The following is a 16,065-nucleotide window of genomic DNA, read 5'->3' on the forward strand; positions in this document are numbered from 1 at the left end:
TGATATGATGTCATTGCAATCTCCAAGTCTAGATATCCATGTTTGGATTGCTCCTTGAGCCAAGTCTCTAGGATGAGCTAGGAGCTTTAATTCTTTCTCCTTACAAGTTCCTATGAAGCTTAAGTTAACACAAGTAGAGAATATGTGGATGTATATTCTATCTTAGAAGCTGCAAGTGATGATGAAGAGGCAAAAAATTCTTGGAATCTGATGTAGAAGATAACAAAGAATTATGTTTGAAACATCACAAATTTTTGCTCTCCATTTCTCTCTCTCTCTAATTCGATCAAAATCTCTCTTGAAACATACAACAACACAAGCCTTAAAAACTCAAATCTCTGTCCCCATCCTCACACTCTCAAAATGTCTCACATAAAGACAAATCCTCTCACAAAGGGACCTAATATAATGTCGATAGAATAATTAACATTTGTAAGAGAATAGCTAGAACACTAGGTGTTAGAACAAGTAGCTTTCTAAAGCAAGTCGAAGAGGGGAGAGCTTGAAACCATGTAAGAAGTAGTAGCACTGTAGGATCTAGTACCATGTTGAAGAATATGGAGATAGTTGGAGAGATGAGTATGCAAGACATGATTAACTATGTACTACATTAGAATAAGACTACTATAACTTCTACCTCCCTCCTTGCCCTACCTTCTCCACTTACCACTCATTCAAAAAGGAACTTAGGCGCCCTTTGGTTTTAATTTCTATCTTTATACCATACCTTCCCTTGTCCTTTGACTACAACACCATGGGATTCTTCTTTGCTATATCTTTACTTTATTGCAAGTTGAACCTAGCTTATTGCAACACCTTATCTCCCACATCTTTGTGTCAATTTTTGCAAGTTGCTTCTTACTAGGACCACTTTAGCCCTTTTCTCACTAATCTCTTTATAGGTTGCAGACTCACAGTGGTGCATGGTGATGCTAAGTGATTATAGGGATGCTTTTCCACTTTTGGTGCAGCTTCCAACAACTCATATACCTATGGAGGAATTTCTTATACCTTACTCCTTATTGCACTTGAATTATAAACACCTAAGTTTTTCTTAAAGTGAACCAAGGTAGCTGTAAATTGTCCAAGAGATGGAGGCAGATGCAGCAATGGGGCCATACCGACTCAAAGATAGATAAGATGGAGCACCTATAGTTGGCATCTAATTCATGGAGGCGTAGCTTGCAGTTTTTTTTAAGGTGATGTGGAAAGAAGAATCTATGGTGTTTTATGGATTGCAAGTGTGTGGGTAGTTATTGGTGCAATTATTTTGCAATTGAAAAGGCAAGATCTACATCGACATTGCTAGAGTTTCTTCAAGACTGTGGCATTCAATGCCTACTGTTGTATTTCATTTATGCACTCACATAAGGTGCACTGCCTTGGCATTGCCTAAAAATTTTGTATCTCTTTTTATTTGACATGCACTGATACGGCATCTGACTTCCACTCAGGGGATATTTGTGCATGTGTGGTTCGCACAGTCCACCGTGAGTGCTATGTGTTAGGGCCCAAAACCATATGGGTTTAGCCCTAAGTGGGGATACCAAGAGGCATGTGCACATGGGATACTAAGGGGTGCATGGTATGGGCAATGTAGGGGTATAAGCCTCTATATATGTATCCATGCACACATTACAGTTATGCAGTTATCATTCATCTTCCATTCTTGTCTCGTCTTCTTGATCTCATGTTTTGAGAGTCCCTCGTGTATTCTTTTCCCTGTAGGGGCTGTTAGGGCCTCTATAAAGGCTTGTTGTAAAGGGTTTGCACAAAATAAAGGTATGGACTTTGATGAAATATTCTCTGCTGTTGTTAAAATGACTTCAATCAAATCTATTTTGAGTCTTGTGGTTGTAGAATACTTGCATCTTGAACAATTAGATGTGAAGACAACTTTTCTTCATGGGGATTTGGAGGAAGAGATTTAGATGCAACAGACATCAAAGGGATACAAGGTCAAAGGAAATGAGGGATTGGTATGCAGTTGACCAAACTACATGTGCTTGCATATTAATCCTCCAAGTGTAAGTTCACATGGTACTTGTTGGATACATCCTCAAATGGTGCCATGACTATTCAAGCATGACTGTTCAAGGAGGGTAGGGAGAGCTTGGGAGCTAGAAGAAGGTAAGGTAGGAATGAGGGCATGGAGCATGTAGGCATGGAGGAGCAGCAACATGTAGGCATTGAGGAGGAGGACCAGACATGGAGGAAGAGCAGTAGCCTATAGGTGTGGAGGAGGAGTAGCCTATAGGCATGGAGGAGGAGGAGGAGGAGGAGGGAGGGAGACAAAGGGAGAGAGGGAGGGAGGGAGGGAGGGGGAGGGGAGGATGATGGAGGAGGAGGGAGGTGAGGGAGGGAGTGAGTGGAGAGAAGGGAGGGAGCGAGAGGGAATTCAAAATTTTAATTTTTAATTTTAAAATTTTGATTCAGAAATGGCCCTCACATAGATGTAAGACGTGGACTCAGGCTTAAGCCACCTAGGTAGGGGGGAAAAGGTGGGGGGGGCTATTGTATGCCTTTCATTAGGTCTAATCTATTCTTAATTGATTTCTTACAAGACCCTTTTGAGACCCCATTTCTCCCTGATGCCTATTTGTATGTAGGTCTAAGAGGAGGAGCAAGATGAAATGAAAGCATGTGAACAACTCTGCCAAAAATTTATATTGATTCTTCACAAGAGCTTAAATTAAATGGTGCACATGGGACTTGATGCATTTGTACAAATACAAGTTCTAAATTGTTTTGCCTAGACATATGCCATGATTTTCCTCATTATAACACCTTATCTTGGATCTAACCAAAAGAAAAATTATGCTCTTGTAATGTTCTTGTCTTAGAAGAGTCATCATTTCGACTCCATTTTGAGCATGCTGTCAAATCTAGTGCACCTACTTTATCATTTTAATTGTGTTAATTTAATACATTTCTAGCCAATTTAGTATCATTTTCACCAATTATGGGTATCAAAAGTTCATTTCTATCGAATCCTGAAGGAATTTCACCGTCGTGTAGAAGGGAAAAGTGTTTGCATCATGGCGGGTTTTAGGCTTTCTAGGCTCTTGGTAGCATCCTAGACACTTTTCCCTTCTACGCGATGGTGAAATTCCTTCAGGATTTGATAGAATTCAAAACTTACATTAAAATGATCAGTAACTTCAATCATAAACATGGAGAATACACAACAATGTGATAGTGTAAAGAATGTGGATATATTTTATTAAAAAAGATTAGCCCTTGGGCCTTAGATACAAGATAGTGCCTTCAAGGGCAAGGGGTGGTCTAAGTCCTAAGGGTGGGCTGTAAGAGAATCTAGGGCTTCAAGCTTGGGTCACTCCGTAGCCGCTTTGCTAGAGCCATGTCCTTGTCCATGACCGTGACGTGCTTTGCATGGATGGCACACAAGTTGGCATCCTCGAACAGAGTGGTGGTCACTTGCTCCGCTGCCTCCTAGAGTGCCCCCATAGCTCCTGTGTTGAATCGCACGTCATCCTTGTATCCCTGTGCTATCTCCCGTACCACACGTTGGAAGGGAGCACGCAGGATCAGTTTGTCGCTGGTCTTCTGTATTTGTCTGATCTCCCTTAGGGACTGCGCTCTTGGCTTTGCTTTGTATGGCTTCCTAACTCTTGGTGGAGGCTTTACAAGTATCCGAACATGGTCCCACGGCCTCCTGTCTGCCTTGAATTTCTTATGCTGCTCTTTTTAGCATTGATTCTCCTCCGAATCCCCCTCTCGCGGACGTCTTGAGCTTTGTCCTTCTTTGGGATGGGGCTTCCTCGGTGTCTTCTTTACCCTCTTTATGGGCACATGTACCATTTCCATGATGGGCTGTATCACTGGGAGAGGGAAGATTATGCTCTTCCTAGTAGTCTATTGGCCCTCAGGAAGCCTCTCTATGTTCGGGAGGTTATCGAATACATTTTGCTCGTGTGGAGGAGTCCTCTCATGGGGAGGGGAAGCCTGAGGGGAAGGGAGGTTCTCAAAGATATGTTGCTCGATCGGGACAGTGCTCTCATGGGGAGGGGAAGGCCAAGGGGAAGGTTGAGGGGAAGGCTAAGGGGAAGGTTGAGCGAAGGCTGAGGGGAAGGTTGAGGGGCAGGCTGAGGTTGAGGCTAAGGGGAAGGCTCATGCTCTTGGGGCTTGGAAGTGGGCTCACGAGATTGGGGAGTGGGCTCATAGGACTTGGGAGGAGGAGAAGGCTCATGAGACTGGGGAGTGGGCTCATGGGACTTGGGGGAGGGCTCATGAGAGTTGGGGGAGGGCTCACGAGAGTCCTAGGAGATCTCACGAGAGTTCTGGGAGACCTCATGAGAGTTGGGGGAGGGATCATGAGAGTTGGGGGAGGCGCCATCGGACCCAAATAAGTTCGTGTGTGCAGATGCCATGGAGGCAGTGGAGCTAGAGGAGGAAGGGTGGAGGAAGTGTCCCATGGGCTAGTAGTGTTCTTCACTCCTGCCACTGAATAATGAGAGTTAGGGTTATTTTTAATGTTTTATATAGGCCCATCATGTTTTGACACCCCTGTTAATTACGTTTAGGGTTTCATCGTGCCCCCCACCCCTGCCCCAACCCCTCTAACCCCCCACCCTCGTCGCCCTCCCCCCCATTGCCCCACCCACACCCGTCGCCCTCCCCCATACCCCCCATCCCCCCCTCCCCCCACCCTTGCTACCACTCCATCCCTCCCCTTGCCTCGCCCCGCCCCCTCCCTTCTCTCCCCCCTCCTTCACCATGTCCCCACTTTCCCCAATGTCGTTACCTCACACAAACCTTGGACTCCAAGAGTGAGTACAAAAATTGTGGTCAAAATAAGCAATATATTTATTTCATATTTGTATACAATTACACCATAGCTTCTATTGCTGCTTGGACCCATCTGATCCCTTCTCTCACTCTAGCTTGCAACCAACGTGCGACTCCTCCCTATGGATGCTTTCCAAGCACTATGCCTTCTATTCTTTGATACAATTTGAACTGCTTTTGCAAGTTTTGATGCCTTTGCCTTTTCAAACTTCAAAGTCCTTCCTAGTAAACATCTAAAAAACTAGTCGAACATCTCATGCAGTGTGACAAAGGGCCCCAATTCTGTACAAACCATGGTCCATGTGCATAGAGAATATGTTGCAAACATGATGAGAATCATTTCAGCAACGAAAACTATTTATAAAGCAAGTGCTAAATATTATGATGGTGCCAAGATTACCATGTAATGCATAATGTACAACTCCCCCCACGCTTTCACCATTGATTGCATAAACTCTTTCACAGCCATCCTGAACCTTTCATAATACATCTCATCGATTTGAACCTGGCGAAGCAATTTTATCAATGCATCTACCGTTGTCCATACTTTAGCTCTCAAAGCTGCTACTTAAGGATGAGAAGCCTTATTGGTCATGCATTCACACAATGCTTTCTAGTATTCCCAACCCAAACTACTTTGAGACAATGTATGATTGTCTTTGTCGAGATTGTGGTTCAATAGGAATCTCCTTGCCTTCCCTCCACCCATGGACACTTTTGTAGGAAGATTCTGTGTTGCCCCATACATTTTCTTATCCTTCTTAAGTTTGACATGTCCTCCATGGAATCCCATCTCTGACAGCAACTTCTCAGCTTCTGCAATGCACCGTGCGGATACTTCTTGCGGAATTAAATTCCAAGCATAAACAAGGTGCAAATACAACAACTTATCAAGTATGCGCAGTTCTGCATGTAAAGTACATATGTGTATTCTCTCAAGTGGGATGGGCAAGTAGGGATCCCACTTTGGATCCTTCTTGTCACGATTGGGAGCTTGTGTTTAGCTGCAAGATAGAATGCCATTCTCCCATTTAAGCCAGCCTTTTGCTTACGTTGCGAACACATGCAATAAAGGCATGTGTTCATTGCATTTGCCCCTACGTCACAACCATTCAAGCACTTGAGGGTTTTCAAATCACTAGCAAGATGCCATTCAACTTGAAATGTTCCATGGCCATCGACTGTCAATGTTTGCCCTTCCTCTTGTCATCGATGGGATTCCTGTTCTATCTAGAACCCACTTCAATGTCTCATGGCACTCTTTCGAAGTCTTAAATGCTATAAGCCACCATATATCTTTCTCTGATTGCACTGAGAAATCTTGCTCTACTTCTTTGTTCCCTTGAACAAAGGCTAAGGCTTTATTCATAATGCAGATACTCACTCTCTCTAGCTTGTATTCTTTCACTAATTGAGTTTCATCCATTTTAATGACAAATATGAGCTTTCCATTGCAATTTGTACAACAAAAGAGAGAAATCATTAGGATAAACATGATATAGGAAATGAACTAAGTAAAGTGCAATGCTATAATGGATTTCCTCGTACCATCTTCTCTCATGCCATAGAATTTGACCATTGCTTGTTGCAGTTTCTCAACGTCTTAGAAGTAGACATTGTTGAAAGCATTCATCTCAAAGGTTTGCAAGCCATATTTCTTTTTACTCTTCCAAGTCATTGTGCCCCTTACGCAATGGTACCCTCCAAGCATTTCTCTTGCATGTTGGTTTGTTTCTCACTGTGCACATCTCACAGACCAAGGTGTGGGTAGGAGCACTATAGACTTCTTATACTTTCCCCAAATAGCAGACTTGAAAATTTTGAAAACAGATGTGTAAGCTTTACAACTTGCACCAGCAGTATCACAAGCTGCAAGCATCTCCTTTGCATCCACAATATCCTTGAAGTCCTTCATCACCTTTTCAGCAAGTTGCACATGTAGGTGCTTGTGTCTTGGGTCCCTTAGTATCCCAATGGTATCGCTTGACTTTAATAAACTAACTAGAGCATATGAACAGTCAATATCATCCCCGTCCGTTCTTCCCATCACATCTTCCATGAAGTTCCTAAAGAAGAACTCAAGAAAAACTTAGTCACAAATAATGTAGCACAAAAGAGTGTAATTTCATTGGAACATTTGATAACCAACCTTATAGCCCGGACTCTCCTCTTTCTAGCTCCACCAGTGAGTGCCAATGCATCCATGTTATGTAAGTACCTTCTTTTCCTCTCCTTCAATCCCAAAGGTGTTTCTTTCATCTTTTGCACTCGTTCTTCTACCTTCTCGCATTCCTACCCAAAGGTCGAGATGCTTCTTTCCTTGCGAACGAAGATTGTAGATTTTGGAAGCTCCCCTCAATCCCAGACTACATGTACTTGCATATTCAGCCTCCAACTCTAAGTGGACCTGTGGAGACGTCCTCGAATGGTGCCATGAGTAAAGGAGTGTAGAGAAGGAGAAGGTGTAGAGAAGCAGGCTTGAAGGAGTAGCATGCAGGAAGAGGGAGGGTGAGGAGGAGGAGGGATGGGGGAGGGAGGACTAGTAGTTGAAGAGGAGGGAAGGGGGGTGGACCAACAGGTGTGGAGGAGTAGGCGTGGAGGAGGAGGGAGGGAGGAGGGAGGAGGAGCAAGAGGGAGGGGGGAGGAGGAGCAGTGGTGGAGGAGGAGGGAGGGGGAGGGGAGGAGGATCAGGCATGGAGGAGGGAGGGAGGGGGAGGGCAGGAGGAGCAAGCGTGGAGGAGGGAGGGAGAAAGGGGGAGGAGGAGGAAGGGGGAGTGAGGAGGGGGAGGGGGAGGAGGGGGGAGGGGGAGGGGGAGGAGGAGGGAGGGGGAGGAGGGAGGGAGGGAGGGGGAGGAGGAAGAGGGAGGGGGAGGGAGGGGAAGTGGGAGTGAGGGAGGGGAAGGGAGGAGGGGGAGGGAGGGAGGAAGGAGAGAGAAGGAGGTAGGGAATTCCAAATTTGAATTTTGAATTTTGAATTTGTTGGTTCCCACCTAGGAGTAAGAGTTGTGTAAGAGGTGTAAGAGGTGGGGTCACTTTTGGGCTTAACCCACCTAGGTGAGGGGGGGTAGGACTTTTTGGGACTACCTTGGCCCTTTCATTAGGACTAATCTATTTCTTAATCCATTCCTTATGAGGCCCATTTGAGACCCCTATTCTCCCCTAATGCCTTGTTATGATTATTTACGTACTCTCAAACATTATTTTATAAAATAAAAATGTCAAATGATTATGAATCATTCTCAAATGTGTGTGCTTTCAACTCATGCTATCTTATCAATTATACTAAAAAGCACAAAAAGCATAGCGAGTTAATATGCTTCCACCCTTGTATATATTAACAAGCTTAAATTTACAAAATGGTGTTGTATCGATACAAGTATACAATATTCATAAGACTAAGATCCATAACCAGTTTGTATGTATTAACAAGCTTAATTACAAAAAGGTGTTACCAAAATGTATTCTATCGATACAAGAATGCTCAATTGAGCAAGTGCTTAAGTTGCTTAACTTCACAAATGTGCTCTACTCAAATAGTGAGCTACTCAACTCGACCTTTATGAAGAGATTAATCCATTTCTTGGCATTGCAAAAACTCTTGCAATATTATCTTTATGGCCTCATCCACATTTGAATGTGGCCCATACAAAATCTACTAATAAACTGAATCATTGTGGGACTCAAATGCAGACCTCATGTGGACTGAATCAAGCAAATTGCCCATCCAATTAAGGCCCTGCGGCATATTTCCCACTCTTCGATCATGAGAGAGAACTACCATTACTTTCAAGATAGCTAGAAACAAGAACAAAATGAGCTGGAGGTGGGATATAGCACTTGGTGGATCCAAAGGGTGGAGATGAGGGTGGAGCAAGAGGTACAACAGGAGGGTTGAGTAAGTGGGAGACGAGGGTAAATCAGTGTAAAGTTGATGAGGATTGTGGAGATAATGGTAGAGCAGTGTGAAGTCGACGAGGGTTGGGCAGTGTGAAATTGACGAGGCTACATGGCACTTAAATAGCCAGTGCCCACCTAGGTAATAACATGAAATTCCCGTCTCTAAAGGAGCATTAAAATGCTCATTTTTGGCACGTGAAATTACAGAGCATTGGATGGGAACAAGGACAACATTGGCATTTTCACTCAGCGGGCATTGAGCAAGAACGGCCGCTTAGATGGACATGCTTGTTCCACATTCTGCCTTTGGTTGTAGAGGGCATTGCCCTACCACAAAGGACAAGGGTGCTCTTCCTCTAAGGTTGTTTACATACCGCTGGCTTGCTCGCTCGCCAGCCAAAAATGCTGGGGCATTTAGCCACATGGGGAGGTGCATTAGCTCCAAAGATCATGCAGTTTGCGCAAACTCGAGCAGCCAAGACCTCTTGGTTTCTTCTTCAAAATATTAAATGCACGTTGAGCTGGTGGGTCTTGAACCTAAGATTCACCATGGCAATGTGTGCACACCAGGAGCGGGCGAGCGGGACAAGTGCTCTCCCGCTAAAGAACAAGGGTGCCCTCCTTCTAGATATTGCTAAGGACAAGGGTATCCTCCCTCTCTACATCGTGCAGATACCGCAGGACGCTCATTCGAATATAGAATTGTGGCAGAGGTTGCTGTTCTTAATGCCCGTCTACAGTGCCGGCATCTTCGAAACGTTTAACGGAAGATACAACACGACGAACTCGCATCATGCAACATTTTCTGTGACATTTGTCGAAATCATCGACATTCCAGTACGACTTTTAACGCAACTAGAGGGACATTACGACTTTTCACAACTCGAGAGACAAAACAGCTTCTTGTAGGACTCGTCCGTGCCAGCAAATGTTCCCCCTTCTGCCCATTAGTACATGATCGAAACTGCAGAGGTACCACAAAAATACTAGCCACTAAGAGTCACCCTCTGCATCTCTTGTGGCGTATACTGTCATCTACGTCAAGAAGGCTGCCTGTTCGAAATGTTCGAACATCCGTACATCTTAGCGCTGGTAGTAGTCACGCTTGCAACCTTAGCATGGGCGTCGAGGAGCTTTAACAAATGGCTATATGTACCCCGGAGGATTTCTAAAGGAGCTGTCATGCCTCCTGGAGACATGGGGTGGCCTCTCATTGGAGAGATGCTGGATTTCGTGGGAACATATAAACACAATCCGGAGGCCTTCATAGAGAAACGAATCCGAAAGTAAGGCGATCCATTTTGTGGTTCCTGTTCCTACTGTTTTGTATCTCTGCTTGAAATCATCTATTCGTTTTAACTGTGCTGCCGACAGGTATGGCCGTACAGCTGGAATGTTCAAGAGTCACTTGTTTGGCGGACCGCATATCATAAGTTGCTCGCCAGAGATTAACAAGTTCGTGCTTGGACCCGACACCGATGTGTTTACGCCTGGTTGGCCTTCACCGGTTCTCGTTGGACCAGCGTCCTTGTCATATGCACAAGGGCAGCTACATAAAAACCTGAGGCGACGCTTATCTGAAGCTTTGACGCATCCTGTCGCCCTCAGGAAATGTCTCGAGAGGATGAGAGAACAGACGACAGAAACTCTCAAACTCTGGGCGAAAGAAGGAACGGTGACACTTCGGGAGGAAACCAGACGAGTAAGTTGGGACTTCCTGACTGGCGTTTCAAGCTAAGAGAGAAGAACCACTGCATCTCTTGCCAAAATAATTACCATGCGCTTGACTGTGCGATTCAGAACCGGCCTAAATAGAAATGGCTCTGCAGATGGCGTTCGAGACAATTTGCGGAATGTTTCTGAGCATTCCACGAGGTCCTGTGATGGAGCAAATGGAGATGGATATGGACGGGCTGATGAAGGGAATTCGAGCGTATCCGATGAATCTTCCGGGCTTCAGCCACCACAAAGCAAGGCAGGTGCGTGAATTAGAGGGTAGCAGAATACATGGGCATGTGCTTAACAACACCAGATCATGGATTTGACGAAGGGATGATATTGGGGTGCAGTGTCGGAGGAGAGTGAATACTGTGGTGCATGAGATGATAGAATCACGTCGAAGGCAAGGCAATATAGAAGATAACGATTTTCTGGGCGTGCTGATGAAGCAAGAAGATAGTGAAGGACGGTTGTTGACGGATGCAGAGATCTGTGACACCATAGTCTCTTTTATGCTGGCTGGGCACGAAGCGACTGCGTATACTCTCATGTGGAGCACCATCCTACTCTCCAAAAATCCACAAGCCTTGAGCAAGCTCAGAGTAAGATTTTTTGAATTCCCTTTATTATTGTTATTAGGGATCATGCTGGTCTTTTTTTATTCTCACACGGACAAATTTGTTACTATAACTTCGAATATGTTAGCTAGCATTTTGGATTATCGATAATGTAGCCATTGTTTATTTGTTATAGTCAACTTCGAATATGTTCTCTAACTTTTTTTCCCACACGGACAAATCTTTTATACTCAACTTCTCGAATATTAGCTAGCATTTTGGATTAATGACAAGGGACGCATTATTTATTTGTTATGGTCAACTTCTAATATGTTAGCCAACGTTTTGGATTAATGATAATGTAGTATTTTTTCCACAATGATAAATTCATTGTAGTCAATGTCTAGTATGTTAGCTAGCATTTTGGATTAGTGGTAATGTAGGCATTAGTGAGTGATTCTATATAACTGGGTAAAAAATAAGAGGGAAACATAGTTATGGAAGTGGAGATCATTAGTGATAATTGGGCGAATCTTCCAAGACCAAAGCTATGGAAATGTAGGTTATTGCGCAAAACTTCCCCCCCAATATAGAGGTACAAATATTAGCCCATGCTACCACTTTCAACCTAAACTTCATATACACGTTTTTGATAAACTAGAATTTGAAAATTCTAACCTTGTAGATGGCTCCAATCAAGTGTGCCAATAGACTTAAGTACTTGGAGAAATAAATTCGAAGCTCGTATGAGAAAGTTACGATAATTTTTGGGCAAATTTATCAAATTTAAAGCTATAAATAGTAGCACGGACAAGTTGAACAAGCCTCTAGATTTGCCATTGGGCTAATAAATTTGCACCTCAAATTTTCCCCTTTTTTTATAGTCACATTTGAATATGTTTAGGATTTTGGATAAATGGTAATCACTTTGCCTAGAATATACTAGGTGATGACAAGCATTGATCTATCAACAAGTCACCAAGAAAAGGACCTATGATTGGAAAAAAAAATTAATGATTTTTTCCAAAAAAACGTCTAATTTGAATCAAAGTCATTTAAATACCTCACAAATCCTTGAGTGTACATGACAATGGCACTTTGTTTAGTAGGTCTATATATGAACAATATAGCACATGGATTGTTCATTTGATGCATGATAATTAGTGTACAAACAAGGAGTACTTCTAGCATGTGAAAATAAAAGAGACGCTTTCTCACCAAATCAACTTTGAGTTTATGTGAAATACATAAAACATAACATTGAGCTAACATAAGAAGCTAACGAAAATTTTAGTCAATTGCTAGTAATCTAAAATGCTAACAAATATGTTAAAGGTTACTACAAGGACTATTGTTGTTGATATTGTTGTTGCTAATGATGATACCAGGAAGAGCATCAACAACTTCAATGCAGCAAGGGACTAGGTGTACCTTTAGAAATGAGTGATTTCAAGCTAATGCCATACACAGATTTGGTAAGGGGCATAATGATCCTTCTCACCCTCATGTGCTTGTTGTGAATGACACCCTCATGTCATCTTCCTTGCTTGGTACAAATGTAAGGTTAAAAACCTAACCACCTTCCTATCGCCTTTATAAATCCATCTTCACAAACACCATGGTCCTTGCTTGCCTTGTTAAATCAAAATCAATATTTATATCCTAATCAAAACAACGTTGCCATACTTCCCATGATGCATGCACTACTAATACGGACTACTAATATTGAGCCATGTGTGCAGATCATAAGTGAAGTGCAACGAATGGTGAACATAGCTCCTATTGTATTCCGGTCTATTAGTAAGGATGTAATACACAAAGGTAAGAGCTATCTAGATTTCCTCTAGTCATTGGAAAGTGAAAACTGATATGGACATATTTATTTTTCCCTACAATGGAGTACATACTTTAGATCAATAGTAGGATTCCCATAGGTTTGAACTTCAATAAGGTTCTTTGGCTTGTTGGGCTAGTTAGGATAACAAGGAGTATTTTTCTATATTTTTTTCTTCATGTATCAACATCGATAATCCCTAGATCTTGTCATGCGTGTCATTCTGGCTCTATATACACATTGAAAGCTTTCCATGAAGAGAAATGCATGTGGCTCTGAGATGATGTGGACAATTTATTTTGTCATTTGATTTGTAGCATAAATTATGTAGAATATAGTATAGAAATCTTACCCACTTACTTTAGCATGAATGTAGGGTCAACAAAACTATTATTTATATTTCTCGATGTAATATCTTTCCATATGCTCCATAATAATTTTATTCTTCTATAATTTCATGTTTTTTTAAGGATATCTCTTTCCCAAAGGTTGGAGGGTCGCCATATGGCTTCGTGCTCCACACATGGACCCTATGTACTTTGAGAACCCTCAAAAGTTTGATCCCGACCGCATGAAGGTATTTCATTGTCTTCTCCAATTCCACTCATCATTTTTTTAATGAAAATCCAAGGCTTTGTATAGCATGTATATATTACAAATTGGTATATTTGGCATGTTTGGTTCACCTCCATTGAGAACCTAAGAATATGAGAGACTATCATGAACACCACATTCCTTATTTGCAATACTGAATGTGATTTGTCAGGGAAAAGTATCAACATTTAAGATCGTCTATCGTTTCAAGTATGTACCTCAAACAAGCCCGTTGACATGCAAAAATGTGGATGACAAACATCATTGGACATTTGTAGGGCTTTGTTCGAAGGCCTGGCGTGTACCAACCATTTGGACTTGGAGTTAGACACTGTCCTGGTAATCAATTCGCAATATTTAGAGCATGCATGTTCTTACATGAACTAGCACTTAACTACAAGTAAGTGGTCATAATCTCTCTCTCTCTCTCTCTCTCTCTCTCTCTCTCTCTTCTTAAAGAAGCTAGTTTTCTTAGGGTGCATGCGTACACTTAAATTTGTGGGGACCAAGATGAGTTTTACAAAAATAGTTCATGGTCTCAACTATGATTACCATATGTATAGAGTATGAGAAATAGAAATAAAGAGTCATTTTCTTCAGCTAACAAAACTCACATGTGCATGCACATGCATGAACATGCGCACGCACACGCATGCACGCACACACACACACACACACCAACAAACAAACACACCCACACATGCATGTGCATGTGTGTGCATTTGTGCACGTGCATGTATACATATATGTACATTCATAGGTGTAGGTGTATGTATATCCGTGCTTGCGTGCGTGCGTGCATGCATGTGTGTGTGTGTGTGTGTGTGTGTGAGAGAGAGAGAGAGAGAGAGAGAGAGAGAGAGAGAGGTGGGAGATGGGATCTAACCATTGTGCATGGATCCCAAATGAGGTATTGGTTTTGTGTATTTTGGCAGGTGGAAGTTGTTAGACCCAGATGCTAAAGTTGTTTACTTGCCACATCCAAAGCCTATTGATGGAGCTAAAATATCTTTTTCTCATGTTTGAAATATGAAGGATGTTTGTAATTATGTGAGTGAACATTTGTACTCTCTCAGATAATGAGACATCAGTATGTAATTAATAAATATTTTGGGAGTGTTCCCTTAGGGACAGGGTTTTTCTATAAGCATTGTGAAAAAATCAGTGAGCCCCCACCCCCTCTCCCTCTCTCTCTGTTTCTCTCTCTCACACACACTATTAGTTGATATTGGTCGCAAATCCCATAGATCCTGAAGAGTCTCATGTGGAATTTAATACAATTATATCATATCATATCATATAATACTCTCTCTCTCTCTCTCTCTCTCTCTCTCTCTCTCTCTCTCTCTCTCTCTCTCTCTCTCTCTCTCTCTCTCTCTCTCTCTCTCTCTCTCCCTCCCTCCCTCCCTCCCTCCCTCCCTCCCCCCCCTCCCTCCCCCTCTCTCTCTCTCTCTCTCTCTCTCTCTCTCTCTCTCTCTCTCTCTCTCTCTCTCTCTCACACACACACACACACACACACACACACACACACACACACACACACACACACACACACACACACACACACACACACACACACACACACACACACACACACACACACACACACACACACACACACACACACACATACACACACATACACACACACACACACACACACACACATTTTTGAGATAATGAAGTGTGAAACTAAAACATAATCACATTATGCACGCACACCAAGAAGCGATAGTAGCATACAATGAAGATAGAATTGAAAGTAGCAGCACATACACAAAAAATGATAGCAATAGTCTTTACAATCTCTATGGCTCTCTCAAATGCTCAAACCATAGAAATAAGTTGCAACTTTGCTAAATAGATAGAACTCTTTATTACAACCAACTTAAGGACTCCGGACATAAGATCACCTCTACCAAGGATTATTGCTTTACAAGGACTCATGACAACAGACAACCCACTTAAGAAGTCCACCAAGTAGAAAACCAATGATGGCCAAGAGCAAAATCATGTCAACCGACTCTCATTTTGTGCACTCTCTCCTTGTAGTCTGCATCTAGGAAAAGAAGCTCTGAGAACTACCTCATCATCATAGATATGAAAGGGGGCAACAATGTCAAAGTGTGAGTATGGTCTAAGTACAAGTTCATCTCATTGCCATGTAGCTTCCAATGCATTGGTTGGCCAAAGCTAGCACATCTACCAGCCAATCACAACATGCTAACAAAGCTTTCCAATCAATTCTTTACATGTGTCATCAGAATGAGGACCCATTACTTCCCAAGGTTCTAAACTCCTTCCAAGATACCAAGCAACCCAAGAGGCTTTGGGCCAATTTTTAACATGGGTGGGTTGGAGGTCATGAATGATAGTCCTTCCCTACTCATTTGAAATCCCAATTCCAAAAAGGTTTAGCTATGATTGAGAACATCTACCTCCTCTTAGGAATAATATGGTCAGGTTGCCCAACATCACCAAGGAACTCACCAAACATCAAATATCAAGAGTAAGAATTGAAAATTTGTTATGTGAGACAACAAAATAACAAGAGTAAGACTTGAAAATTTATGTGAGACATTTAATATCAAGAGTAAGAATTTAATATTTTGTTAAATGAGAGAATAAAATGACACATGGCTACCCTACAATCAA

At 42.5% G+C, this 16,065-nt stretch overlaps 1 protein-coding gene across 2 annotated transcripts; it reads left to right on the forward strand.

Moving 5' to 3' along the window:
- The first annotated feature begins 9,840 nt into the window (after positions 1–9,840).
- Positions 9,841–14,464, forward strand: LOC147880689 (ent-kaurenoic acid oxidase 2-like). Of its 2 annotated transcripts, XM_087371336.1 has the most exons (9): positions 9,841–9,992; positions 10,081–10,408; positions 10,536–10,685; positions 10,776–11,027; positions 12,371–12,457; positions 12,725–12,803; positions 13,287–13,393; positions 13,689–13,810; positions 14,346–14,464. In XM_087371336.1, the coding sequence occupies exons 1-9, from the start codon at positions 9,889–9,891 to the stop codon at positions 14,434–14,436; spliced, it is 1,320 nt and encodes a 439-aa protein (XP_087227462.1). In that variant the 5' UTR covers positions 9,841–9,888; the 3' UTR covers positions 14,437–14,464. The 2 variants fall into 2 exon arrangements, with proteins under 2 accessions (XP_087227462.1, XP_087227463.1); XM_087371337.1 differs by lacking the exons at positions 13,287–13,393; positions 13,689–13,810 and having other exon boundaries at positions 14,346–14,390.
- The last annotated feature ends 1,601 nt before the right edge of the window (positions 14,465–16,065 follow it).

This window comes from Dipteris shenzhenensis, chromosome 32 (genome assembly GCF_047967505.1).
Source record: "Dipteris shenzhenensis isolate YYH24624 ecotype China chromosome 32, Dip_SZ_1.0, whole genome shotgun sequence".
NCBI classification, from domain to species: domain Eukaryota; kingdom Viridiplantae; phylum Streptophyta; class Polypodiopsida; order Gleicheniales; family Dipteridaceae; genus Dipteris; species Dipteris shenzhenensis.

Coding starts and splice junctions, on each gene's coding strand:
- LOC147880689 (XM_087371336.1), top strand. CDS start 9,889: ATGCCTCCTGGAGACATGGGGTGGCCTCTCATTGGAGAGATGCTGGAT. Junction 11,028..12,370: donor AAGCCTTGAGCAAGCTCAGA/GTAAGATTTTTT, acceptor TGATGATACCAG/GAAGAGCATCAACAACTTCA. Junction 12,458..12,724: donor TAATGCCATACACAGATTTG/GTAAGGGGCATA, acceptor CCATGTGTGCAG/ATCATAAGTGAAGTGCAACG.